The following is a 27,849-nucleotide window of genomic DNA, read 5'->3' on the forward strand; positions in this document are numbered from 1 at the left end:
CAAACACTTGTACAAATCTGAAATACTGACTGCAGCAAGTGCTTTATAAACAATTACAATAATATATTTCTGAATCTTTCTGTTGTTGTCACAAGCTGACTTTTAAGACTGGAGCTTTGGGCTATAATATGCATTAAGTTATATTTTGGCTCCACAGAAAGTCAGTGGGACATTTTTTTTAAAACATCTTACAGCATACAGCTGTTCATATCACCTTCATGAGCAGTCACACCATACAGGTCTTTCTATTCTTCCTGTCGTTATGTTTTACTACCATATATTCATAAAAAGCTTTCTTACCTCTCATTGGAATCAGAGCACTCTCTGCTCTGATCTTCCTTTGGATGTATCTGTTAAAGTTAAGTAAAGGAGAGAAACATGAGATTTACTAACAAAAACTACATTATGGGTCTTCTTTGGTGATAGAAAGCAGCCTCACAGACAACAACAACTTCTTTCAGTTAATGCACAGATGTAACGGTTTTAGATGATGGTCTGAAACGTGAATATCTGTGAAACAAACCTTGTTTCGTCGCTTGAACATCGTTGAAATTCTTTCTCTCTCTTTCAGTAAATAAAACATGAAAGTGAATCGTAGTAGGATTTGCTCGAAGTGTTCGTAGATCTCTATCTAGACAGTAGTAGTCACGAAATACTAGGATGTACTTCTGAAGTAGCACTGTTGTATCACAATATGACAGTTCCGGAACATTCCGTGGACATCGTCACAAACATTCCAACAATCCAGACATCAGCAGGTGAAATGCAAATCAAATCCTCAGCACCTTCAAAGCACTAAAATGGACAAAAAAATGGCCCCGGCTCATCTTCAACCCTGTGCCACTGTGTCATTGTATCATTATGCGCAGGTGTTTATAAATGTCTCTGTAGAGACAAGATAATACCAAACCCTTCATCCTCACAGTCATCTTCACCAGTAACTCATTATAAACCACAATTTGAAACCTTCCTTTGAAAACTGATTGTGTTCTAAGCATGTAGTGGGTTTAAAGATTTTTCTTTTTTTTTTAATATTGTTGAAATAACAGAGTCACAGTGTGAAGATGGTCAAATAGTACAACATCCTAAATGAGCTCAACTGCTTGTATAGGCATCTTCTGAGGTCATGTTATGTTTTACACCTGAGGTGTCACAACTTTTAGATTTAGGGATCACAGAGAATAAAATATACTCCTAGGCCATGAGGCTTTTTACTGTGGAAACAGTTTAAAACATTTACCCTTAAATTGGTACTATGATTAAAGTGCTCAAAGAAATTAAATCAGTTTCCAGCCTTTCTGTAGCATATTGGAATATGCTACAGAAAGACTGGAAACTAACTGACTTATTTCTTTGAGCACTTTTAAATCCAAGCTGAGAGTTATTGAGGTCAATTCCATTATATGCACTTGTTTCTCATAGTGTGTTTAGTTCTGTGTCCTTTTTATGTAAATATACAACTGCAATTTGTGTTTGCTGCCTCTTGGCCAGGACTCCCTTGAAAAAGAGGTTCTCAATCGCAATGGAATATTTCCTGGTTAAATAAAGGTTAATTAAATTAAATTAAAAAAATAATAAAAAAATTAATTAAAAAAATTTAAATAAAAAAAAGAAGATATTTTTATCATTGTTAAATGTCTTGAAGGCCTGTTATAGAACGTGTAAGTGCTGTACTTGAAAGTAAAGTTAAAAAAAAACAATACATGACAACTTATGGGCTATGGTCTCAGGTGTTAAGCACCCATGTTTTGTCTTCACTGTGTTTTTTTGTACACCATGTGTTTTTATGCTGTGTCATTCTTTGTGGCTTAATATACTGATCGTACTGATTATATTTTCTTGCACACTAACAGTTTATTATTTTAGTTAATTATTACTTTCTTACTCCCATATTGAATTTACATGCCGAAATTATAATCTTATCTTTTCTTCATATACTGCAGTCCCACTATCTGTAATTCTGCATCCTGCATCTCTCATAACTTCCAGTTCCATGGAGAACTATAAAATAAAAGTCACAAGAGAGAAGTGTTGAAGAAATCTGCCAGCACCAAGTTTATTAGTGATTGTATGTAACTATTAACATGCAGAAATAACAGCCATATTTTATTTTATTAATGCACACAGCCTACGTAATTGGCAAGTTTCTATTATGTGGCTATGAATTAGATCAAAATATTCCACAATATCATTCAAGAAATTTTCCAAATGAACATTTTTCTTTAATTGGCCACAAGCTCAAGGTCAGTCATACTGGACCATGGGGTGATCACTCCAGGGAGGGAGGTTGTTGAGTTTCTCCTCAGTGGATGTTTCTATGGGCCAACCCCAGGCCTTGAAGAATCCAGTCAGGTTCATCCCCACAGTCTGGGAGAAAGTTTCAGCATACAGATTCATCTTTGCTTTGTTGCCACTGGGGAAGTTGCTCATGTTGTGGTAAGCAGCAAACACCTTCTTAATGGCATCCCAGTCAAACCTCTCCTGGAGCTACGTGGAAGGAGAGAGAGATATATTGTTTTTGGTTGGTCTGTAAGTTACCACATGAATATTAAAGTATTAAAGGAGTAAACAGCACTAAGTATGCATTTTCTTCACCTATCAAGCTGCTGCTCTGTTTAAATGCTGACTTCAATGTAGACGAAGCGTTTCTCTACTGAAGTTAACCCACCTGCATATATGTCTCCAGAGCAACCCACATGCTCCAGGTGCTGAGATTCTTGCCACCCTCAGCATAGTCTTCAGCTCTTTTGTTTCGGTTTTCTAAGGTCAGAGCTGGGTGAGCCTGATATGAATGAGAATAAATACAGTATAAAAATACTGTAATCCTACTGAAAAGAAAAATAATATCTCATTATATGATAAAACACAGGTTTGATCTATAAAACATTTAACACTAAAATATTTGACTTGACTTATCCAGCCATTTATCTACACCAGGGGTATTCAATTAAAATTCAGAGAGGTCCAGTTACTAAAATGTCCTCCCAGCAAAGATCCGAATCTAATGTCACTCGAAATAGTGTACCCTGATGTAAATAAAATCAATGATGTATGTACATTTCTATATCATTTATTGTCACATTTCAAGTGTTTTCAAAGTAATAGCCTATACTTTTAACATACTAATAAGTCTGAGCTTATCGAAGTACAATTGATTTGATTGACTTGGCCACTGAAGACGCTCCAGACATATTAACAACATTAGTGGCGCATGCACGAATGAATTATCTTTTCATTAACCATTTAAAGCCTGAACAACACACAGTTGTTTGCGCTATTGACAATATTCAGAGTGTGACTGAACACTGGGAAGTTGTGCTTTTGTCTGGAAGACCTTCATGACATCTCAAAGGTATAACTAACTTAATTTGTACCCACAAATTCCTCCAAACAGCTCTCTCTTCCCAGGGCTCCGTGATCGCGCTTGCTCCTCAACCTGGAGCATCTGGAGCCAACAGCAGTGATGCGTCATCATTACCGTGATGGCAGCTTTTTTTCCCAGAAAGCGCAAATTCCCAGTGTTCAAACACACTTTGAATTTTGTCCATCGTGAGTTATGGTAATTCAAATACCGCAAGGTTATATGTGCGCGCAGGTGGATGTTCAGTTCTTAAATGGTTGATATTAGAATTTTAACAGATCCAGGAAGAACCGTCACTGGGTCCGTGCCCGGACCGGGGTCCGCCATTTGGGGATGCCTGATCTAGAAGATGCTACTGATGTACTGCACCTTTGTCCTGTCGATCCCTAGCACATCTTCATGCACATACACTGACCACAGGTTGCATGTACACTCTGTGGTGTGTGGAGGGAACTCCCAGCAGCTTCTCTGTTGGTTGTGTCCCAGTTCATGGATGGGACCCCACAGACCTTTACTCTTCATATGGTCCACACTGACCAGCTCAGCTGCTGTGGACTTGTGTGCCATGATAGGATAACCTGAATGCATCCAACCTGGATGGAGGAGTAACATTTTGAAAACGTAGGTGACATGTAAACAAACCATTTGAAAAAAAATCTGTGTTGTGATTGAAGCAAATGATGCATTCAAATAGAGTATGACAGACAACACACTCACCATGAGAAATCTGCACATCAGTTACAAAACGCTCTTTGCAAGGAAATTTGTGTGGGATGGCAGCAAGATCAGCAATACTCCTCATGATGTCATTCCAGAGCGTTGCCACCTCATCAGGACGTTCCAGGGCCCTGACAACATCTGATGGTACAGTGAGGATGACGTTGTCAAACTCCAACTCTGCCCAGGGTGAAGGAGCTGTGCGCAGCAACGACCAATCAGCTGCTGTTGTCACACCTGAAAGGAAAAAAGATACATGGAAAGATTAGAAACAGACCAGTGGCTCTGTAGTATTTAACAGTAAATGGTGCATACAGCTGCTAGACAATTAACGATTAAACGAACTGTGTGGGCATTGTCCGCCTGAAATACACCAGAATACAGACACTGTACACCGTTCTGCTAACACATACAGACACTGTTTCATCCATTACATACCAGATTTATAGTATGGTGCAGGTACAGCCATCTGCACAGTCACTTCTGGACCCTTCACTTGAGTTTTGGGAGGTGCCACCAGGTAGATGAGTCCCCCCCACAGGTTCCACACCTGCATCATGTCTGAGGTAACAGGAAATCGCTCATGAACACATGGTGCTCTCTTCAACTCTTCAGCATTCAGTTGGTCTGTCTGGCAGCCTATCTGAACCTGAAAAAAACATATGCAGATTAGTTTGATTTTCATTTTGAATTTATAGAAGTAACCCAGCAGTTTTGTTTCTGTGATATCTCAGAGTAACTCTGTACCTTCCATCCCTTGTTGACAATCTCTGCTGGCATGGACATGTAGGTCTTCATTGCAGGAGAGAGGTAGAGACCTGTACTGATCCACTCCTCCCCTCCTGTGGACACATATCGAATCACATACCAAATATGTTAATGAAACCTGCTCATGTTCTATATGAGAGTTCTATATTTGTCCACAACAACGAGGTTCTGACCTGTTGTATTAACATCAATCTGGATCCTTTGGTTATAGACAACTAGCATCAGTGGGTTATTGTTGATCAGGTAGGGCAGGAGGGCATCAGGATCTGGACAAACCTTATACACCTCTGACCCCACACTGAGGAGCAGGTGATCTCTGGGACTCTTCACAGGGCAGTTCTCACTCACCTTCAGACACATGAAATCCATATTATAGGAACATGCTGTGGTTCAGTTGTTTGTATTAGTGTGGCTGTGACCAAATAAATTAAAGAGACCTTTTGTTTTCATCATAAGAGAAAGTCATTCATTGTCTACCTGTGGCATGCCAGTTATCTTGAAGATGGTAGAGAGAGTGGACACAACCTGAGTATAGCAGGAGGAGTCATGAGCATCCATGTGCAAATAATTGGTACAGTCTTCACTCAGTCTTTTAAGATATTCCTCTTCATGTCCTGTAAGTTCTTGTCCCTCAGTTACATGTTCAGCGAAGCGGTGCAGAAGATGGCGGAAGTGGTAGTTATCTTTGATGGCCTGGCTGGGCTCTGGGGCCTCGTAGGAACCTTCATATATTCTGTTTTCCAGCAGACTCAAGCCCATTTTGTTTAGGATTTTGTTTCCTGAAAGACAGTGAAAAATCTAACTTGTAACTTCTATGTAACACGTTAAAAGAAAATAACTTGAAATGTACTCTGTATGACTGTGATCCCTACGTCCAGAACCTGATGTTAATATTCAACATCTTTAGTAAGATAGAGGAGGTCTGTGACTTGAGAATATCTGGTCACTCTTGTTTGTTACAGTTCTCAGTCCCAGTGTTTCATTTTTAGTTTATTTTGCTTTTACTGAATATCTTATAAAGATAAATTGCTCTTTTTGTTTTGTGGTCTTGTAGCTCTTCTTTTACAGTCACTCTCTGGACCCAGTGGACTGAAAGAACTCCACATGTGCCGCTTGAAAACTATTGAGTTCTTACTTGTGCCCTTGTACCTTGCTGTCCTGTTCTTTCTTTGCCTGTGGGTCATACCTGAGAACTCTGTCAAGGTGTTTCCCCCCTGGTGTGTCTGAGCCCAGTACCAGGCATGTCCACCAATCAGCAGGCCTCCTCCCTCTGCTACAAAGTCTTGGATTTCCTCCACATGCTCATTGCTGTACGCTGTGCACACAAACACACTCAGGTCTTTCCTGAACTTTGTCTTCTCACAGTGAAAGTCTGACTTGGAGAAGAGGTTGAAGGCATCGTTGAGATCTGGCACTACACCAACGACCCCGTTCCGGCCTTCGTCCAACCAGTGAATGGCATTGTTCCAAAATGGACCAAGAGTCTGTAATTAATGTTGGTTGTAGAAGAAAGTCAGTAGTTTGCTTCAGCAAATGCAATAACCTGATCTGTTAAGGATTTTATTTTCAAATTATTTTATTTTTATGCATTTACTTGAGTTAATTTCAAGAGAATGTTTGTATTATACAAATGAAAAACACATAGAAGGTGTTGATTCGTGCACCAACATGCCCCTTTAAGGACTGTGAATACTAGTGATTCATGTCATTTTTATACACATTCTTGTCAGTATTATTTTCTAAGTAAGTCCTTCATTCAGGATTGTCACCTGTGTACCACTATAACACTATAACATTACATAAAATGTAATATATTTTACATCATCCGCAACTGAGAACATTAGACATTTTCAATTAAGTATCCGTTTCATAAGAGAAATTGCCCGAAAAACACAAGTCCCTGATTCAGACCCCACCTCTCGTCTCAGAAGTCCTTCATGTGTGATCACAACAACACGTCCTAGTCCATAGTAGCCTCCAGCCAGAAATGCTCGTCTATCCTCAGTGGTACCGATAGGGAAGGCAAGAGGGCCATGGACCATAACCTCAGAAGCTACTACACCATTCAGGAGATCAAACTCTGAAATCCCCTCCAGTAAGAACTCTAAGTCGTCCTGAAAATCCTTAGCGACCCTGCAGTACAAAAAGTGGATAGGAACGAAAAAGACATTGTGTAAAAAGCAAGAACAGACATCCACCTTTAAATGTAGTCCCATTTATCAGAAGTGTGATTTACTTGATTCATATTATTCATTAAACTTCACAGTTTGGTGCTTGTTATTATAAATTATAAAAATTATAAATTCTCTATGTTGTTAAAGAAAAACTATAATAAAATGGACTATTTTTCACATAAAAATAAAAGTTTCCATTTACCTCAAGGCCTTCCAGGAGGATGGAATCTGAGGGAAGACAGGGATGTTTTCTACTTCACCCAGATTATCAGAGAAGTAGATCCCAGCAACACTTGACACCTTATTTCCATCAAACAGCAGCAGCGTGTTCTCCTCAGGGTGACTTGAAGCCCAGCTCCACGCCTGTCCCCCTATCAGCACTCCTCCTCCAGCTTTCAGAAATCCCACCAGGTCTTTTGGGTCTGAACCCACACTGTAGGCATCTGTCACATACACACCAACTCCTGGGTTGTCACTAAAGGCCCCCACAACTTCTACTTGGAAGCTGCATCTTCTCAGGTTATCAGCGACTGACTTGACACTGTTGTGCAACCCCACAGAGATGTTTTCAGATCCATCTCCTCTCAGCCAGGTCAGAGCGTTCTCTACCAGAGCAGGAAAGGTGGTCAGGTAGCCTTCATGACCCAGAACTACAATCCTTCCACAGCCGTACAGAGAAGCTGCCATAATGACCTGGCCTCGGCTGTTCATTGCTAAAGGGAAAGCATGTTCTCCAATCAGGAGCAGCTCACTAGGAACACAGTGACCGCAAAGATCTAACTCCCTCAGGGATCTCATCAGAGAGGCATATGCCCCTTTGGGGTAGGACTGGATGGACATAATGAGTGAAGCTCTGAAGGATGAAGATTCCAGTACTGAACCAATGGTTAGAACAGTCAATCAGTTATGCTGACCTGTGGAAATTAAAAATTGGTTTAAATTACACTAGTGTAATGTGTCTTACACATCTGACATGTATGAGAGGTGAAAGATAAACCACTACTTATTCATCAGTTAGCATTAATGTCTTGACATTTGTAGCCTGTGTAGAAGAAAACTGACATTTTCCTTAGAGACAACTTCATTATCTGAGGCTGGTCCCTCTCACCCTGGACACAGACTACTTAACAGACCCTCTTTGGCAGATGGCTGTGATCCATCGAGTGCAGGACCACTTGTATCCATCCGCAGTGTCCCTGTTCAACAATGCCAGGACCCCCATGAATGTATGAAACCCACCACCATCACACTGGAAATGTTCCTTTTGTTGTATTGTGCAGTGAATATATTTTTTTTGTATATTTTAGTGTGTATATTTACAATTTATTTTATTTTGTCTTATCTTATTCTACATTTATTCTACATTACAAGTATGTCGAGTTTCTGACTGACCCCTTTCTTCCATGGTACAAAAAAAAGAACCATGCTTTCTGTAACAAAATCATCTTCATGGATGACAATGCACCATCTCGTGCTGCAAGGAATACCTCTGCATCATTGGCTGCTATGGGCACAAAAGGAGAGAAACTCATGGTGTGGCCCCCGTCCTCCCATGACCTCAACCCTATTGAGAACCTTTGGAGCATCCTCATGCAAAAGATCTATGAGGGTGGGAGGCAGTTCACATTCAAAATTGAAAATTGCATAATTTCCAAAATTGAAAATGATGCTGACTGTCATTTGCATCGACTATTTAGGAAAATCTGTGAAAAATATCATTTGCATAATAATTTGGAACACAGTATATGTTGTCTTGGTCTTATCAACTTACCTGGAGTTATCCACTCAAAAATGCCTGAACAACTCTCCAACCAGCCCATGATTCCTCTTATACTTTCAAACTGTCACAAACAGTTACAAGTATCTGGGTTCACACTGACAACAAGCTGGACTGGGGAACGAACGTTGATGCCCTATACAGGAAGGTCCTGAGTTTCTTCTATTTTCTGAGGCGGCTAAGGTCTTTTAACATCTGTAGGACTATGCTCAGGATGTTCTACAAGTCTGTGGTAGCTAGTGCTATCTTCTATGCTGAGGGTAGTGAACTGCAACAGACTGCACAGACTGATACGCAAGGCCGGTGACATTGTGGGAGTGAAGCTGAATCCTCTGACAGTGGTGTCAGAGAAGGAGAATGCTTCACAAAGTGAAAGCCATCTTGGGCAATGAGTCGGACCCACTCCATGACGTGCTGGCCAGACACACGTGTTCTTTCAGCATAAGACTGATCACACCACGATGCACTATAGAACGTCACAGGAAATCATTCCTGCCTGTGACCATCAACCTGTACAACTCCTCACTCTGAGTGTGCATAACCCATACTTCTTAAGCCTATTTATACTGATATTGTTGAATAACTCCTGTTCACTTTGTTTTCATATACTTGTATATTTTCTTATATACTACTGGACTCTGGACTCACCGTGTTCAATAATTTCTGTGTAATTTCCCACTGTGCAATTCCCCATATTCAATGCTATTATAGAGCAACACAGGTTCACTTATGGTTGTACATATTGTTGTATATATTTTTTATATTTTTTACACTGATGCATGTACAATTGCCACCGTCGCCTTCGGGTTTCCTCTGGAGATTTCAGGCCAGTTTTTGTAAAGGGCCTTGAGACAACTTGTATTGTTATTGACGCAATAACAAGAAAGTTAACCTTACAGAAAGAGTTGATTTTGACGGATGTGGTGCTGGTGCGAAGCTTCAGTGCAGCTGTTTCTTGCTCTATTAATGGCACTCATCTCACTGTGAGATACCTGTCTACGATGCAACGTCCTGTTTTGTAGTGTATCTGTATGATGGTTTCTATAGCAGCGTCATAACAAGTGAACTAAGAGGCATTGTTTCCCCTGAGTTTTTGACACCATGTTAGCCCGAGTAGTCTGGTTTCATTCTCGAATGAGAAGACACAGACATATATATGTCTATGATTCTGACTGTAGGTGTGTGTTCATGTGTTTATCTGTGTGTATGAGACAGAGAGCGGAGGAGAAGCAAAGATGTGTGACGATGAAGAAGATGAAATGAAATATTATCGTTGCTTAAATTAGATCAGTAACATCATTATTTGTTAAGTGTGTTCTATTAAATATAATAAAAGGTTGGTATCGGGGGAATGCTTGATCCCTCTGGTCAACATAGAATGAAAAAAATAGTTATTTGTTTCTGCGGGGGATAGATTGTGCTGACATATGTGCACTCCTCCCTGATAGGCAATGGTACTGTTAATCCCTAACCTAACATACTGAAACTACAGGGACTTGTCCAACTCGTCTGGCAGGTAATTTAAGATGAAATGCCTGATAACTGTTTTGCTTAGAAGAAAGTAGAAGACTTTAGATAAAATCAGGTAAAGTACGTGAATAAGACAGAAATTAGAGGCAATACACAATGAATTAATTAATTCAGTAGAATAATAGCATAGAATAATTGCATAAATAATTTTTGACTTACTTTTACAATGTCAGTAAAAATATCATTGTTTGCTTGCTAAAAATTGTGTTTTTTCTTGTTTTCCAAAAATGTTCAAAAATGCAATCGTGCTATTAGACTAGTTAAATTCTGCTCTACTAATTCTAAACAAATCAGAAGGACATTACAATGAAGACATTTAACAAAATATCTGTACAAATATCTGTACAGCAGAGTAGATTGGTCAGACTAGATTCGAAGTGGTTGGATTACACAGTTGTCAAGAAAAAAACAAAAAAAGAATTGACTAAGTGGATGAAACAAAACATTAGAAAGCGTCTCCAGTGTGTGTTCAAACATACCTTATTCTTGGAGTTGGTACAGTAAGAAATCAATCCAGGCTTTAGTTACTGATCAGACAGAAAATGTAAATAGAGATATGTTTAGCAAAATGAGCTGAAAGCTTTTCATTACCCCACAAAAAGTGTCAATGAACAGGAACTCTTACGAATCAAAGTCACAGGTAAAGGTCACAGGCAGCTGCTGTCTCTCAGGTGTCTCTTTCCAGAAACAAAGACCAAGAGGAACCTTCAGCTCAGTTTTACACTTGTGCCCTTGACTGGGTCCTAGTGCTAGGCTCACCTGTTTCTTTACATCTTCATTTGAAGGGTAAAAATAAATATCTTCCTTACAAAAAGTAAACATATGTTCAAATAGTGTGCTGTAACCTTGATGTAAAAAAAGTTTAACATTTAACTTCACATACCTTATATTTACAGTAAAGACAGTGCACTGCTCTCTCAGATGGACTGAAATGTATCTTATCTTAAATGTCATGTCTTAGAAACCTCACAGATACTGTCCCACCCAGCAAAAATTAGTGGAAAAGACATTGAAAAGACGTCACTACTATGGGTCCAAACGACGTGTACATTTGGTTGAAAACTGAGGGTGAAAAGCCGTCACTTTCAGGTCGTTGAAAAGACGTCTATAAAGATGTCCCTGAATTGTTCTTCATCATATATTCATAATAATTACAATGTTATTAAATATATAATCATAAATTCATCATTGAATTTTTACTCAAGAATCAGACATAATTCACAACATAAGTGAAACATTTGTTTACAATTTACATTAACATTGTAAAAAAAATAAACGTTTTTACCTAAGAAATTAACATTTAACAACAAATGCAAACACATGGCAGTAACATAATGTTTACAGTTTACTTTAAAAAATTTTTATATAATTCACAAATAAATAAAAGATTAGTTCTCCATAATAGGTATTAACAATTTTATTAATATTTTTAAATACCTATTTTCTAATTTCAGTCAGTCAGTCATACAGTCAGCTAACACTAATGATACACACTGTAAAATCTAATTAGTTGACCTTACTTAAAGTATGCAAACTCATTGCCTCTAAAAAAATTAAGAAAACTAATCTTAAGAATATTGAGATGGAAATTCTTGTTTATTTTCTCTTAAAAACCAACTTCATGTAACTTAATACTTAGTGTTCAATTTTTTCATTTTGTGTGGACTGCTTGATACAAACTTAACCCCACTTAGAATTACTGAATACCTACTACTTACTACTCACTCTTTTTTTTTTTCTTCAGTTCACTTTAATTAAACAAACCAATTTCCTTGAATGGGTCCTTGTCCTTCTTCTCTCTCTCTAATTGAGATCATGACTAAGCCAGCTTAGTTGCATGAAAACATAAAACTTTCTCTGATAACAGGAGAACACTAATGGCTGCATAACTTACAAAGTGTCATCTGACAGCTGAAGCTCTTTACTGGTCTAACCCAGTAGACTGTTCTTCAAAGTTAACAGTTTTGGTGGGAGGTTTTTCTTTCCCTGTCCAAGCATCACAGTCTGAATGACGTTGAGTGTATTTGCCATGCATTTTGGGTAATCCAAATGCAAAGCATATGTACGCCCAAATAACAAACTGCCTGAGGCAAGTTTGTAATACGATCCATGACGATACCTCCCTCCAGAATGATGGCAGTGGAGATGGGCTGGTGGTCTGGACCCTCATGAGAATTATCTTCACTGACAACTGTCAGCACACCAACAGTGCATTCTAAGGCCTCATCTCTCACTGTATCCTACAAACACACACAAACACATTCGTCATGTGTGGCAATTTATGTTCTTCTAAAACATTCATTTTTAATGTTGAAAGCATTTGCTAGGGAATATAGTTTTAATACTGCATTGTTTAATATAGCATAACATAAATTTGGTATGGTTAAACTAAAGCTGTGGTCCACAAGGTCCATATATTCTTGAATAGTGACACTGACTTATCAACCTGGACTCCTGCTCCTTAGACTTACAATGAATTAATGTGTACAGTGTTTATGTGGCAAACTTCATTTTTATTTACTGGCTGTTTAAATACCTCTCAGATTAGCTGTGGAGGAATTGCTATACAAAATACATCAATCACTGTCCAAAATGTATATTGTATATTGAGCCGATAGAATTACATCTTCTGTGTCAGCACAGATATAGTTCTATTTTATTGCAGACTAAACCTTTTCTCATGTGCAGGTACTCACAGAGCATGTCTTGAAGAATTCACTGGAGTGAGCCAGTATGGAATCAAAATAATACATAGCACCCTGTAATTATTTACTACAGTTTTCTTAGTTGGTTGCCTGTTAGCATACATGCTAACTTGTAGTTAATGGAATTCTCAAAACACAGTGCTCCTGTTTTCTGGAATTGTATTTGTAGAGTAGGACTGATATATGAAGCAGTGTATGTTGGCTGCCTTACCTTTAGAAGGCAAGAAGGCTTTGTTATAAGAAGGATAATACTCGAGTACACATTGTCTTAACAGGGATGAAGTATAAGCTAGAGTACCTCAACAATAAAAGTCAAAGAGTAATGACGTGGTAGTAACAGTGTCGAAGAGACCATGGTTATATGGTCCACACACACACACATATATATATGTATGTAATGCTTAACTGCTTTTTAAATTCTATTAGCATGGGACTAGTTTTATCTGGAGACATCATAATACTGAAATGACACCCATGCTGCACAACACTGTTTTAGACCAGACCATTTTCAATGTAACACTTCTAAATGTGCATAGTGCAGTGGTGAAGATGAAAGAGAAGAACATGAAAACATGGAATAACTTGTTCCAAAAAAGGTGCCATGAAATTCTGTGGGTTTTTTAGGTTGACCTGATGTCCCAGATTTCTGGGGACAGCCCCCGTTTTGGATGACCTGTCCCGTGTTTAAAGCTGTTTAGCAAAAAAAAAGTGGAGCGTGTTATTATTTTTATTATTTCAATACTTATTAAAGTCTAGGAACTAAGCAGGATATTTTCATATGAATGACGGCAGATTATCATCTTGATAATATTTAATTTATTTATTTTTTGTCACTGAGCTGTAAATGTCCCCAGATTTCATTTCAGAATGTGTGTTGTAAAAAAAAATACTGTGATTTACCGTGATACTGTCAGAATGACTGTCTCAAGAAGAACATAAAACACGGACTTCTCTATCTTGGCAAAAAGCTGGTACTGCAGAACCTGGCAAACATGCTGGATGTCTTCACCCAGGGAGTGGATGAGGATATCATCCAGGTGCACAAAGACAAACTGATTCTACATATACCGAAGAACTTCATCAATCAATGCCTGGGAGACAGTTGGAGCATTTGTGAGTCAAAGGGCATGACAAGGTATTCATAGTGGCCACAAATGGGTATGAATTTGTATTGATAAAGGTAAGAAAAAGGAACAATCGTATACCCTAACTTACAAAACAAAAAACAACACTAGGGCTGGGTGGTATACCATTTTTTTCATCATGAATTTTTAATATACCGGCATATGAGTACATTTTATTACACCGTTGGAGTATTAGACTGGACCATTCTCAATGCAACGCTTCCAAACATGCATGGTGCGACTGCGTCAGTGCGAGGTGTGGTGAAGATGGAAAGGTCCAACAGTGAAGCAACAACGCCAGAAGACCATGAAGACAAAGACAAATTGTACCAAAAAAAGGGTCCCGTGATGGTTGTTTGGACTTTTTTTCTGGTTTCAAGAAATTTGATATTGTGTTGTCGGGCAGCAACGCAAGCTATTTGCTCTACCACCTTATCTGCAAGCATGTCTTGGAATATCAAGGATGTAAGAAATTTAGGTCAGAGTCCCCTCCACATCAGCAAGCAGCGTTAATGAGCGGAAAGCATGAAAAAAGTTGAACCAAATGTCACTTCGACAGAGACAACAAACGTTGGATCGAGATTACAAATGCTATCACTATCTTCCTAGCCAAAGATATGGCCCCGGTTAATACAGTCGAAAAAGAAGGCTTCAAGCAGACAATCAAGACTCTGCATCCCGGGTATGAAATACTGAGCAGAAAGTACTTTAGTCAAGTTGCAATGCCCACCTTCTACCAGAAGCACAGAGCTATGCTCAAAACATATAATAATAATGGCTAAAATGACCTGTTCAATGGGTAAAATAATAATAAATAAAAGTCAGATAGCTAACTTTACAGTGTTACATTGCATTGTTTAATTGGGGTTTCCTGTTCAACCACTAGATGACACAGAATGTCTCAAATACAATATATTTGGTTACACAATAAAACACTTCCACACTATCATCAAAACTTTAATTAATCAAATTTCCAGAACATATTCAGTATATTTTTGGGCTGGCAATATGAAATCAATACAACCATTTACAATTCAACATTTGGAGAGTACAACATAACACAACTCACCATTTAATAACACACTCACCCATCAGTTGTATTGAAATTTTGCTGGTCTTTCTTTCAAGCAGGCAAAGTGATCAATTACCCTCTCATTGAAATCAGGCAGGTTCCTGACAAGTTCTCTCTCCATGGAAAGCATGGCCAGTGCATTCAGACGTTCCTGTCCCATTGTTTTTCTCAGGAACATCTTGATTCTCTTTAAGGTGGAGAAACACCTTTCAGCTTCAGCTGTTGTCATGGGAGTGGTTATGAGGATGTTCAACAGCACCACAGTCTCGGAAAAGGTTTCCTGGAGGTTGTAGCTCTGTAGAACCTGGTACAGAGCTAGTGCACCACAGCAACCCCTGAAGTCTGGACTTTCATAGATGAGAGAAAGTTCAGTCCTGAGCTTCTCCTTGTGTAGCATGGGGTATGACCTCATGGTGGTATTCAGAGCCTCTTCGCGGAATGTTTTCAGATGCCGGTCAAACACCTCTCCCTCTAGCAGCATGGCACTCACAAGGTGGCTGGTGAAGGAGAACCTGCCTTTGGCATGGCCCAGGACTGCATCACAGATCTGTTAAAATGATAAAAATATATAGTCACACACATAACACACAATTGTACAAAATTCTCCTCTACTAGTGTTGCCATGAATGTGGCCATGATCTACTGTATCTATCTACTGTCTCAAATTTCCAAAGTATACATTTTGTTATTCATGCAGATTTATACATATCTTTGTGAGTATAATGGATAAGTAATGAATAAATAAATAAATAAAAATGACTACCATCCATTATTGAATCTAACTCTGTAAACAGAGGTTGTGATTTTATATCACTTGGTTCCAAGTTCCAAAACCATGCCTACATCATTGGTCAGTAATGAATCCAGATACCCCTTTTGACAGGCACTGCTTCTCTTGGTCTCCTAAGGCTCTCCTTGACATTGTGGTACCTGGTGCTTCTTGCAGCTGTTGTTAAGAGGAGCTTTGGTCCCTGAAGGGAGACAGATCAAAAGTGTTAGAATATTAATGAGACAGTATTCCTGTCTTCAACTTGTAAGTAATAAAAACAGTTTTGCATAACTTTCCGTAAATGGCTGAAAAAAAATCTGACTGAATTGGTTCATTACTTATGAGTTCCTATACATTATTGTCATCACAACATGCAGACATTTAGTAATGAATATGTGCATTATTATTATAATCACTATATTGTATTATCGAACCTGATGGCCTGAACACTGCTGGTGAAGTTCTGCAGTGCACGTTTGATGAACACCATGTCAGTGTCCTTCTTCTGCAGCTGTTGGTACATCATGTCAACATGAGGCATGATTTGATGAAAGAGTTGCAGGAAAAAATGGAAATTTTCATCCTGCAGAATCCTCAGGAAGACAGATGCCTCCCTCAGCATGGCGCTGTCATATGACCTGTCTGACCTGATGGTCTCGAAACACTCTATGAGGTCGCCCAGGTTCTCACAGACAGCACTCACAATCCTGCTGTTAAAATTCCATCTTGTGGATGATGCTCTAGGCAGCCTTCGTGCAACAGTCTAGTCGAGAAGGGCCGTGCGTTTGAGTGACCGGGTAAAAAAGCTGGAAATCCCACCCAAGTCAGAGGAAAACACTCACTGCTGGGACGTGCAAAGTGGCCTGCTGCATGATTAAATTCAGCTGGTGTGCATAACAATGCAAATAATGGGCATTTTTGTACTCTTCGTGTACCTTTTGCTGCACACCAGCCCTCTCTCCTCTCATCACACTGGCAAGTAAGCTTGTGCAATGAGTTTACACTTGTAATCATCAGTGAAAACGCTGTTCAGTCTCTCCAAAACTGCATTGGCAATGGAGCCGGCTATTGTTGAAAAGATAGGGTCAAATTCAAAGAACCGTTCTTGCACAGCATGTTTTCTATCGATGTATCTCAGCATAAGCACCAACTGAGTCTGTGTAGAGAAACTGCATGACTTTTATCTACATTAGTATCATTTTGTTTGTTTTACTCTATGTTTATTTTTAAATTATTATTATTTTTTGCCAGGTTGGGGTATAATGTACTTGTTTAAATGTCAATGTTCAAATCAATGACAAAAAATCATAATAAAAATATGTTAAAAACAAACAACAACAAAAAAACTACATAATAATTCATCATGCTTAACACCTGATAAGCACAAACGTTTTGGCTTCAGTGTGTTCTTTTGTTTATAGATAGATAATACACTTCTTCTTAATCACTGGTTGAACTTCCTTGCACACTAACTGTTTATTTCTGCTTATTTCTTCCAACTATATTAAACTTATATGCCCAAATTAAAATCTTATTTTTTCTTCATACTACAGTCCCACTATCTGCAATTCTGCATCCCCATCTCTCATAACCTCTAGTTCCATAGATAACTGTAAAATCAGTCACCAGAGAGAAGTTTTGGATGAATAAATCTGCCATCACCACGTTTATTAGTGATAGTAGGGCAAATACTAAGAAACGACAAGCATATTTTATTTTATTTATGCACAGTTTACACAATTGATTGGTAAATATGGTTGGTGTGAATAAACTTTCGAAATAAACTAAATGCAATCACCAAATTCAAAAAGTGGCAATGAATTATATCAAAATATCCCACAATATAATTCAATTGATTTTTCCATTGAACAGTGCACTGCTCTGGACATAGTCTGAAGTTCAGTCGTACTGGACCATGGGGTGATCACTCCATGGAGGCAGGTTGGAGAGATTTTGTTCTGTGTCTGTTTCTATGGGCCAACCCCAGGCCTTGAAGAATCCAGCCAGGTTCATCTCCACAGTCTGGGAGAAGGTCACAGCATACAGGTTCATCTTTCCGTTGTTGTCATTGGGAAAGTTGCTCATGTTGTGGTAAGCAGCAAACACCTTCTTAAAGGCATCCCAGCCAAACCTCTCCTGGAGCTACAAGGAAGGAGAGAGACGTAGAGGTAAATGTGAAAGGGAATATTATTCCTATTTAAATGGGGTTTTTTACAATGTATTGGATTATTTGGTGCCAAAAATGTGATTAAATGGTAACCCAATTTACACCATCAGTAAGCCTACAGTGACAGTTCTCTGTCTACTTCAGGTCATTTCTTGGCTCACTTTACTGACATAGAAAATTTCTAAAATACTCTTGGGGAGCCAAACACCTACATACACATCCAGAAGGCCTGCGGAGACTTGCATCCTGGCAAGTTTGAGGCTTGATTGTACCTGCAGATCCCACCCAGGATGTTGCGGTCTTTGATACTGTACAGAATGTCTATGTCAGCTGTAGAGATCAACAGCTGCCTGCGAAGATGGTTTGACCTGCCAAGGATGGAGAATGGACAACTAACACCCTACAGCTCCCCTCCAGAGGCCTGACAGAAGAGTTTGTGACAACACATATAAAGGTGGCCATACAGTACTCCAACAGAGACTCCAAGACCGGATTAAGGTGTGCCATGTCAGCCTTGACCCTCCTTCCAGGAAGAGTCAAGGCTGGCATGGCACACCTTAATCCGGCGCAGGTTGGACTCATTGTGACAGGTCAAACAGGTCTTCCTGTCCCTAGTGTGGTGAGAGAGGAACCACCTTCTCACCAGCTGGCTGATAGCTCGCACCACGAGCAGGTGCTCAAAGCAACTGCAGAAGTGGTCAGCAAAATCATAAGATCAAGCAAATTCCACCCTGGGAATAATTCCATCCTCTTCCTTAAAGATTATGAGAATTCCCCAACACTACTGACAAGATCATGTCTGCTCTTTGCAGCCCTGGACTGGGAGCCATACATTCCATCACAGAAAAAGCCAAAAGATGGCTCTGGATTACAGAGGGCAGATCAATGACTTGTTGCTGTTGGGAAGCTACTCAGGACTTGATCTATCCTGGGTGGATCACCTGGATGAGCAAGTCCAATGCTGAAAGACATGAAACATCAAATGACTCCAAGGACATCATCACTGATGATGAATCCCGGCACATCATAGAGATGTATATTTAAATCAATACAAAATGTAAACAAATATGTTTTTTTCTAGGTAAAACTGTAATCTCATACCTACATAAATGTTCTGTCAATAGACATGACACCCAAACTTATCAATACCAGTTTCCCTATCAAAGCCAAAAGAAAACTTGACTGAACCCCTGATCTTTCGAAAAGCTATAAAGGGAAATTACACAAGTTGACATACTGATCTCTACAAAAACAACAAATCCTTGAAAGTGAAGATGTGTTCGGATATAGGTTCTCATAAAGCCGTTAGCAGAGCTATAGACATTTAGTTCATTAGTATTGCCGAAGAGTTCTAAATGTTTAATTTCTGAATGCAGATCCACAATCTGATATAGTCTTAGTCTCTGTCTCACCTGTATGTATGTCTCCAGGGCCACAAACGTATGCCAGCTTTTGAGATTCCTGCCGCCTTTAACATACTCTTCTGCAAGAGCCATCCTTTTTGTTGGAGTCAGAGGATTTTCAGTCTGCATTAAACACATTAGATTAATCCTTTTGTAACGATGATATGTGTGTTCTCAGTAAAAGGGTTCATTTCTACAGAAAGGATGTACTGCACCTTTGTCCTGTCGATCCCCAGCACATCTTCATGCACATACACTGACCACAGGTTGCATGTACACTCTGTGGTGTGTGGAGGGAACTCCCAGCAGCCTCTCTGTTGGTTGTGTCCTAGTTCATGGATGGGACCCCACAGGCCTTTACTCTTCATATGGTCCACACTGACCAGCTGGAGGAGGAGTAACATTTTGAAAACGTAGGTGACATGTAAACAAACCATTTGAAAAAAATCTGTGTTGTGATTGAAGCAAATGATGCATTCAAATAGAGTATGACAGACAACACACTCACCATGAGAAATCTGCACATCAGTTACAAAACGCTCTTTGCAAGGAAATTTGTGTGGGATGGCAGCAAGATCAGCAATACTCCTCATGATGTCATTCCAGAGCGTTGCCACCTCATCAGGACGTTCCAGGGCCCTGACAACATCTGATGGTACAGTGAGGATGATGTTGTCAAACTCCAACTCTGCCCAGGGTGAAGGAGCTGTGCGCAGCAACGACCAATCAGCTGCTGTTGTCACACCTGAAAGGAAAACAAAGATTAGAAAAAGATCAGTGGTTATTACAGAATGTTTTTTATTACACAGACTGAGTCTGTATTTGTGGTGTTTTGAATTTTGAAAACATTCTTCATGATTATGGAAAACTACAAACAAAACTTTATCTCTAATATATATAAGTAATATAAGTCCCACCGCTCCCCTGCTCCACCTCTGCCAACTGTCTGTCACTGTTAGGTGTGGTGAAGATGGAAAGGTCCAAGATATTGTGCCAAAAAAAAAATGTCCCCAATTTTAACTTTTTATGAATGAGAAAAAAATTACAGACATAGCAGTACAAATATGAATTAATATGTAAAAATAAAGGAAACCAAAATTGCCCCTGTTTCTCCTTTTGATAATATTTAATTCTTGTGTTCATCCTCCTTGACCTTACAGTTGCATTTGATACTGTTGATTTCTCGCTGACAGGACTGAGTACGTTGTGAACGGCCCCCGTCACGTGTTGTGTCCCTCAAGGTTCTGGGACCCCCGCTATCCATCCTTTACATGCTGACACTTGGCTGTGTCATCAGCCAGCATGGCATTTTCGTTCACTGAAATTGACAACACATTGACGACACTCAGTTGTACCTGAGGACCGACCCTAACCTCTTTTCTACCCTGGTCTCTTCATCCTCTCCAACACCACTTCCCACCATCTCCAACTGCCTGGAGGAGATAAAGGCGTGGATTTGTCATAAAAACGGAACCATACTGACTGGCATCCTTCACCAGGTCCAGTCATCCTCCATAATCACCATCCCCTTTTCTGGTTAAGACATCACCCTCTCAACTGCAGTAACTAAGCTTGACCCACACCTGACCTTTGAAAACCACATCATTTGTTCAAAACCTGCTTTTTCTCTCCACGCTCTGTCCCTCCTTCACTTTCGCTGATGCAGAGAAAATCTTGCAAACAGGACCATATCACAGCCATTCTTCAGAACCTCCAGAATCCAATATAAAATTGCTCTTATCACCCACCACTGCATCCATAGCAACAGCCCCTAAAAGAAAACTCCTCACCCCTCACACATTGACTCAACTCCTCTGATCCCACAGCACTAACCTCATCCTTTGCCTCAAACCAAACTGTGGAACATTGGAGGACTGGTGCTTTTGATCCACTGCTCCTCGTGTCTGGAACTAAATTTCTGAGCATCTGAGGAATCCTTAATCTCTAGACGTTTTTAAAAAAGGCCTTAAGGCTTTCTTGTTCAGACAGATGTTTCCAACTTGTTCTTAATCTCCTCAGTCACTGGACATTGAATTTTGTCCCTTTCCCATGTTCCTGTGTTCTTGTGTTCTTCTGGTTTTGGATTTTCCTGCTGGTAGCGCCTTTATTAAATATTTTTGGAACCTCTGCCTCTTTACATTTTTGTCTTGCATTTGGGTCCACATCTCCCTCATCTCGTGACAGAATGACGTGACCACATATGGATCCAGTGGATACTTTCTGCTTTGATGAGGCCACTGAAAGAAGGTAAGTGATTTCAGACTACCAAGAACAAATGCTGGATTTGAAACCCTGGCTCAGGCCTGAGAACCAGGCATTTTGGGGCACTTTCCTAGCCCTGAGGGCCATGCCTCCCAGTCATGGCCGCCATGGAGGCAGGCCTGCTGGCCGTCAGCCTCTGACGCCCAATCCGGCTCCTGTCTCTGCTGTGAGGGTGGCCTCTGCTCCAAGTCCACTCCCCGCTCCCTGAGATATCTCGGTACCAGTCCTCGTCTCTACATCCGTGCCTGCTCCAGCCCCCATGCCTGCTCCCGCGTCGACTTCAGCCCTTGTGCCTGCTTCTGTGTCTGTGCTGGCTCCAGTCCCCGTGCCTGCTTCCGTACCTGCTCCAGCTCCTCCGCCGGCTCCACATGGCCGATCCAGTCTGCCTGGCCTCCAAGTCACCCTCCAGAACTCTAGGAGCTGCCCTTTAAGGGAGCGGTACTGTCATAGTTCTCTGTCCTTGTCTTTTATTTGTGAATATGTTTTGAGTTTCTTGTTTTATTTCATTAAGTTGGTTTCTTGTCTGTTGTGCCTCCTTGTGTTTTCTTTTGATTGCTGACTGGTTTCTCCCTGTGTTCTCAGCCCTCATTACCTGTGTCTCGTCATTTCTCTGCACCTGTGCGTATTTATGGCCCTGCATTTCCCTTTGTTCCCTGTAGTCATTTTGTCTCATGATCTGTGATTATGTCCCTATGTTCTAGTCTCTGGATTTTTTGTCCCTTTGATCCTGTCCAATGTTTCTGCATTCTTGTGTTTTTCTAGTTTTGGATTTTTCTGTCGTTGGCAGTTCCTTCAGTTCTGTTTATTAAATACTTTTATTATTATTTGGATCCTCAGCCATGTTAAATTTTTTGTTCTGCATTTGGGTTCACATCTCCCTCATCTCATGACAAAGATATTTTTAATTAAAAGTGCTTTATAAATAAAATGTATTATTATTATTATTATTATTACCACTACGACTTCAGCATCCAGAAGTCGATTTAACTAGTTCCACCTATGCCTCCAACTCCTGATGCCGTCACTGACATTGTTCATACTTCTTTTTCAATCACCTTACTGCATCTATTCCTACTTGTCTGTCTATAATGATAATAATAATAATAATTCCAGTTTCAGCTGCCACAGACTCACCAGATTTATAGTATGGTGCAGGTACAGCCATCTGCACAGTCACTTCTGGACCCTGCACTTGTGTTTTGGGAGGTGCCACCAGGTAGATGAGTCCCCCCCACAGGTTCCACACCTGCATCATGTCTGAGGTAACAGGAAATCGCTCATGAACACATGGTGCTCTCTTCAACTCTTCAGCATTCAGTCGGTCTGTCTGGCAGCCTATCTGAACCTGAAAAAAATATGAAGATTAGTTTGATTTTCATTTTGAATTTATAGAAGTAACCCAGTAGTTTTGTTTCTGTGATATCTCAGAGTACCGGTAACTCTGTACCTTCCATCCCTTGTTGACAATCTCTGCTGGCATGGCCATGTAGGTCTTCATTCCAGGAGAGAGGTAGAGACCTGTACTGATCCATTCCTCCCTATCTGTGGACACACACCGAATCACATTGTGCATACCAAACATGTTAATGAAACATGCTCATGTTCTTTATGCTGTAAGTTGAACTCATAAAGAGTTCTATATTTGCCCACAACAACGAGGTTCTGACCTGTTGTATTAACATCAACCTGGATCCTTTGGTTATAGACAACAAGCATCAGTGGGTTATTGTTGATGAGGTAGGGCAGGAGAACATCAGGATCTGGACAAACCTTATACACCTCTGACGCCACACTGAGGAGCAGGTGATCTCTGGGACTCTTCACAGGGCAGTTCTCACTCACCTTCAGACACATGAAATCCATATTATAGGAACATGCTGTGGTTCAGTTGTTTGTATTAGTGTGGCAGTGACCAAATAAATTAAAGAGACCTTTTGTTTTCATCATAAGAGAAAGTCATTCATTGTCTACCTGTGGCATGCCAGTTATCTTGAAGATGGTAGAGAGAGTGGACACAACCTGAGTATAGCAGGAGGAGTCATGAGCCTCCATGTGTAAATAGTTGGCACAGTCTTCACGCAGTCTTTTAAGACATTCCTCTTCATGTCCTGTAAGTTCTTGTCCCTCAGTTACATGTTCAGCGAAGCGGTGTAGAAGATGGCGGAAGTGGTAATTATCTTTGATGGCCTGGCTGGGCTCTGGGGCCTTGTAGGAACCTTCATATATCATCTTTTCCAGAAGACTCAAGCCCATTTTGTTTAGGATTTTGTTACCTGAAAAAAAATCCAACTTGAAATTTGTGTTATGAGTGTTATGAGAATGTCTGCTCTTCTTTTACAGTCCACTCTTGACCTAGTGGACAGAAAGAAGCCCACCTGTGCCACTTGAAGAATACTGAGGTCTTACTTGTGCCTTGCTTTGGCTGTATATACCTCCATGTAGTGATTCAGTAGAATCCACCCTGACCTGGATGAAGATTTTACATTGCTGTGTATTTTTAGAAGGATATGAGAAAATCATCATACCTGAGAACTCTGTCAAGGTGTTTTCCCCCTGGTGTGTCTGAGCCCAGTACCAGGCATGTCCACCAATCAGCAGGCCTCCTCCCTCTGCTACAAAGTCTTGGATTTCCTCCACATGCTCATTGCTGTACGCTGTGCACACAAACACACTCAGGTCTTTCCTGAACTTTGTCTTCTCACAGTGAAAGTCTGACTTGGAGAAGAGGTTGAAGGCATCGTTGAGATCTGGCACTACACCAACGACCCCGTTCCGGCCTTTGTCCAACCAGTGAAGAGCATTGTTCCAAAATGGAGTCTGTCATAAACGTTGGGTGTACATGAAAGTCAGCAGTTTGTTTGATACAAATACAAATATTTGGTGATTCAGAACACATCTCAGTATATGGGATACAACTCATAAGTGGTCACTACCACCACAACACATTCATATTGATGTAGTAACTTGTTTTGTTAAGGATTATTTTGTGTGCCACATTTTCTCAAGTGAATTTCAACAAATCATACTAAACATACGGGTGAAAGAGACATAAACATGTCTGCACCTGCACTACAGGAACGTATCTTGTCTCTTCCAGGCTCCAAGCTAGTGGCTTAACTGGAGTGAAATGTAATGGTTGTGAACACTGTGTATCACTTTAGCAGGAACTAACAAATAAGATTATTAAAACACTGAAAAACACAAGTCCTTGATTCAGACCCCACCTCTCGTCTCAGAAGTCCTTCATGTGCGATCACAACAACACGTCCTAGTCCATAGTAGCCTCCAGCCAGAAATGCTCGTCTATCCTCAGTGGTACCGATAGGGAAGGCAAGAGGGCCATGGACCATAACCTCAGAAGCTACTACACCATTCAGGAGATCAAACTCTGAAATCCCCTCCAGTAAGAACTCTAAGTCGTCCTGAAAATCCTTAGCGACCCTGCAGTACAAAAAGTGGATAGGAACGAAAAAGACATTGTGTAAAAAGCAAGAACAGACATCCACCTTTAAATGTAGTCCCATTTATCAGAAGTGTGATCTACAGTCTTGATTCATATTATTCATTTAACTTCCTAGTTTGGTGCTTGTTTTCAGTCAAACAGCTCCATCATAGAGAGAAAATTATAAATTTAAGCAGCAACAACTCCATGTTGTTAAAGAAACTATTTCCTATAAAGGACTATTTTTCACATAATAATAAAAGTTTCCATTTACCCCGAGGCCTTCCAGGAGGATGGAATCTGAGGGAAGACAGGGATGTTTTCTACTTCACCCAGATTATCAGAGAAGTAGATCCCAGCAACACTTGACACCTTATTTCCATCAAACAGCAGCAGCATGTTCTCCTTAGGGTGACTCGAAGCCCAGTGCCACGCTTGCCCCCCTATCAGCACTCCTCCTCCAGCTTTCAGAAATCCCACCAGGTCTTTTGGGTCTGAACCCACACTGTAGGCATCTGTCACATACACACCAACTCCTGGGTTGTCACTAAAGGCCCCCACAACTTCTACTTGGAAGCTGGATCTACTCAGGTTATCAGCAACTGACTTGACACTGTTGTGCAACCCCACAGAGATGTTTTCAGATCCATCTCCTCTCAGCCAGGTCAGAGCGTTCTCTACCAGAGCAGGAAAGGTGGTCAGGTAGCCTTCATGACCTAGAACTACAATCCTTCCACAGCCGTACAGAGAAGCTGCCATAATGACCTGGCCTCGGCTGTTCATTGCTAAAGGGAAAGCATGGTCTCCAATCAGGACCAGCTCACTAGGAACACAGGGGCCCTGTAGGTTCAACTCTCTTAGGCCTGTCATTAGTGAGACGTATGCCTCTTTGGGGTAGGACTGGACAGGCTGAGACATGATGAGCAAAGTTCTGATGCTGGATAATGTGCTGTGCTGTGGGAACAGAAAGAACGCAGCTGTGTCATAACAAATGTACAACAGGTTCAGAGATGAAACACAAATCAACACCTTCAAATTCTAATCATTTATTGTCAGTGGAGATAAATATTGTAACTAGATTAACTTGAGAGAGAATTTGCCTACAGTGTAAGTATTGAGGCAATGGTGGTCAGGAAAACTGTTTTTAAACAGGATTTGGCAGGGGAATGGTTGGGTAAACTGTCAACAGTTCACTGTGTACATGAGTTTGCTGAAGCAAAGTCAAAGAGTTTCCAGTTTTAATGCTGTGAAATAACCCATTCAGAATAATGTTGTGTTTCTGTGATCTTATTATGACCATGTTCTCTGCCTTGAAACAAAATATTTGACTTCTAGTTAACACTGAAAACAGGATCAGTGTAATATATAGTTTGGATAATTAGGCAATACATACTGAAATAGGCAGATTTAATCAGGCTGTACTTTCATAAACTTACTGTTCCTTGATGGGAAAAACAGTTTGGACCTAACCCAAGGTAACTTTTGGCTGTGTTCAGCTACATATGCGATTTACACAAAAAGTACACATTCTGAATCAAGACCTCCCGCATGCCTGGATCGTATCTTGTAAGGCAAAATAACAGAGACTGGTTAAACCAGCTGGACAGGAAACTTCCTGCTCTAGTTTTGCATGTAAACTGGGCAGGAAATGTTACTATTCTCAAACAAATTAAATGTAAGTCACCAAACCTGTAGGTGGAATTAGCAACATATAAAATTCATTACTTTCTGAAAACATAAAACCTAGTTTGCCTAAAAGATAGGCAAACTACAATACCAACTTTGGAAGAAATATTTGCAATGTAAATTAACATCTCTGTTGAAATGTAGCACAAACATATATTATAAAACTACAGAAGGAAAGTTGAGCAAAAATATTTGAAAGCATCTCTAATGTGCTCAATCTTACCTTATTTCTTGGTTGATGTGGGATACACCACTTCACGTTTTAGTCCCTCACCTAACATAAAAAAATAAAAATAAAAAAAAACACACACACACACACACACATACTGGATCTTATTCTGCACCGTGTGCTAAAAGCATAACTGAACAGGTACACAGTTATTAAAATCTTGCAAGAAGCCTCATGAAACACCAAAGTGTTTCTCTTACGTGTTTGAATCCAGGGAGAAAGGTCCATGTCAGCTTGAGACTCTCCTCTTGACTGGGTCCTAGTGCTAGACTCATCTGTTACGAACCCCTATTCACCATTGAAATTCAGTTTAGTGAACAATTTTTGGACATTACTTTCTAGAAACTTCATATTTCTTGTATTTAAAGTAAAGACAATGTAAAGCTTGAATGGACTTCTTCAGCTTAAATATTACACCTTAGGAACTCCTAGAAACTTGCCTACGTCCTGATGCTCACATACGAACTATGAATTCACAACAAGGAGTTTATCCAGCCTTGTTTGTCTGTACAACTGTCTGAAGCCTGAAATGGTTTTTATTACTTTATTTTGGGGAATAATGTACACATAATTATCAGGAGACTCCTTGAGGTTAAAATAGATGTCCTGGTAGGACATTCCACCAGTTAAATGCTTGTTCACTGAAGTGACATGATGGGTAAA

The 27,849-nt window shown here is 40.1% G+C and overlaps 2 protein-coding genes across 2 annotated transcripts; both read right to left on the minus strand.

The window, feature by feature from the left end:
• Positions 1-2,031: 2,031 nt before the first annotated feature.
• On the minus strand, positions 2,032-10,998 carry LOC125013108 (TRPM8 channel-associated factor homolog). The gene is made up of 13 exons (XM_047593433.1): positions 10,953-10,998; positions 10,807-10,854; positions 7,223-7,934; positions 6,763-6,979; positions 6,033-6,330; positions 5,324-5,625; positions 5,020-5,194; positions 4,826-4,920; positions 4,517-4,727; positions 4,079-4,315; positions 3,731-3,954; positions 2,669-2,782; positions 2,032-2,487 (listed from the first exon to the last, which is right to left on the minus strand). Exons 3-13 carry the CDS (start codon positions 7,858-7,860, stop codon positions 2,245-2,247), a joined length of 2,754 nt encoding a protein of 917 aa, XP_047449389.1. The 5' UTR covers positions 7,861-7,934; positions 10,807-10,854; positions 10,953-10,998; the 3' UTR covers positions 2,032-2,244.
• Positions 10,999-17,633: 6,635 nt separating this feature from the next.
• On the minus strand, positions 17,634-27,384 carry LOC125013114 (TRPM8 channel-associated factor homolog). The gene is made up of 12 exons (XM_047593439.1): positions 27,181-27,384; positions 25,546-26,225; positions 25,054-25,270; positions 24,355-24,646; positions 23,801-24,102; positions 23,497-23,671; positions 23,277-23,371; positions 22,964-23,174; positions 20,070-20,312; positions 19,783-20,015; positions 19,577-19,690; positions 17,634-18,139 (listed from the first exon to the last, which is right to left on the minus strand). The coding sequence occupies exons 2-12, from the start codon at positions 26,187-26,189 to the stop codon at positions 17,897-17,899; spliced, it is 2,769 nt and encodes a 922-aa protein (XP_047449395.1). The 5' UTR covers positions 26,190-26,225; positions 27,181-27,384; the 3' UTR covers positions 17,634-17,896.
• Positions 27,385-27,849: the final 465 nt, after the last annotated feature.

This window comes from Mugil cephalus, chromosome 9 (assembly GCF_022458985.1).
Source record: "Mugil cephalus isolate CIBA_MC_2020 chromosome 9, CIBA_Mcephalus_1.1, whole genome shotgun sequence".
Taxonomy (NCBI): Eukaryota; Metazoa; Chordata; class Actinopteri; order Mugiliformes; family Mugilidae; genus Mugil; species Mugil cephalus.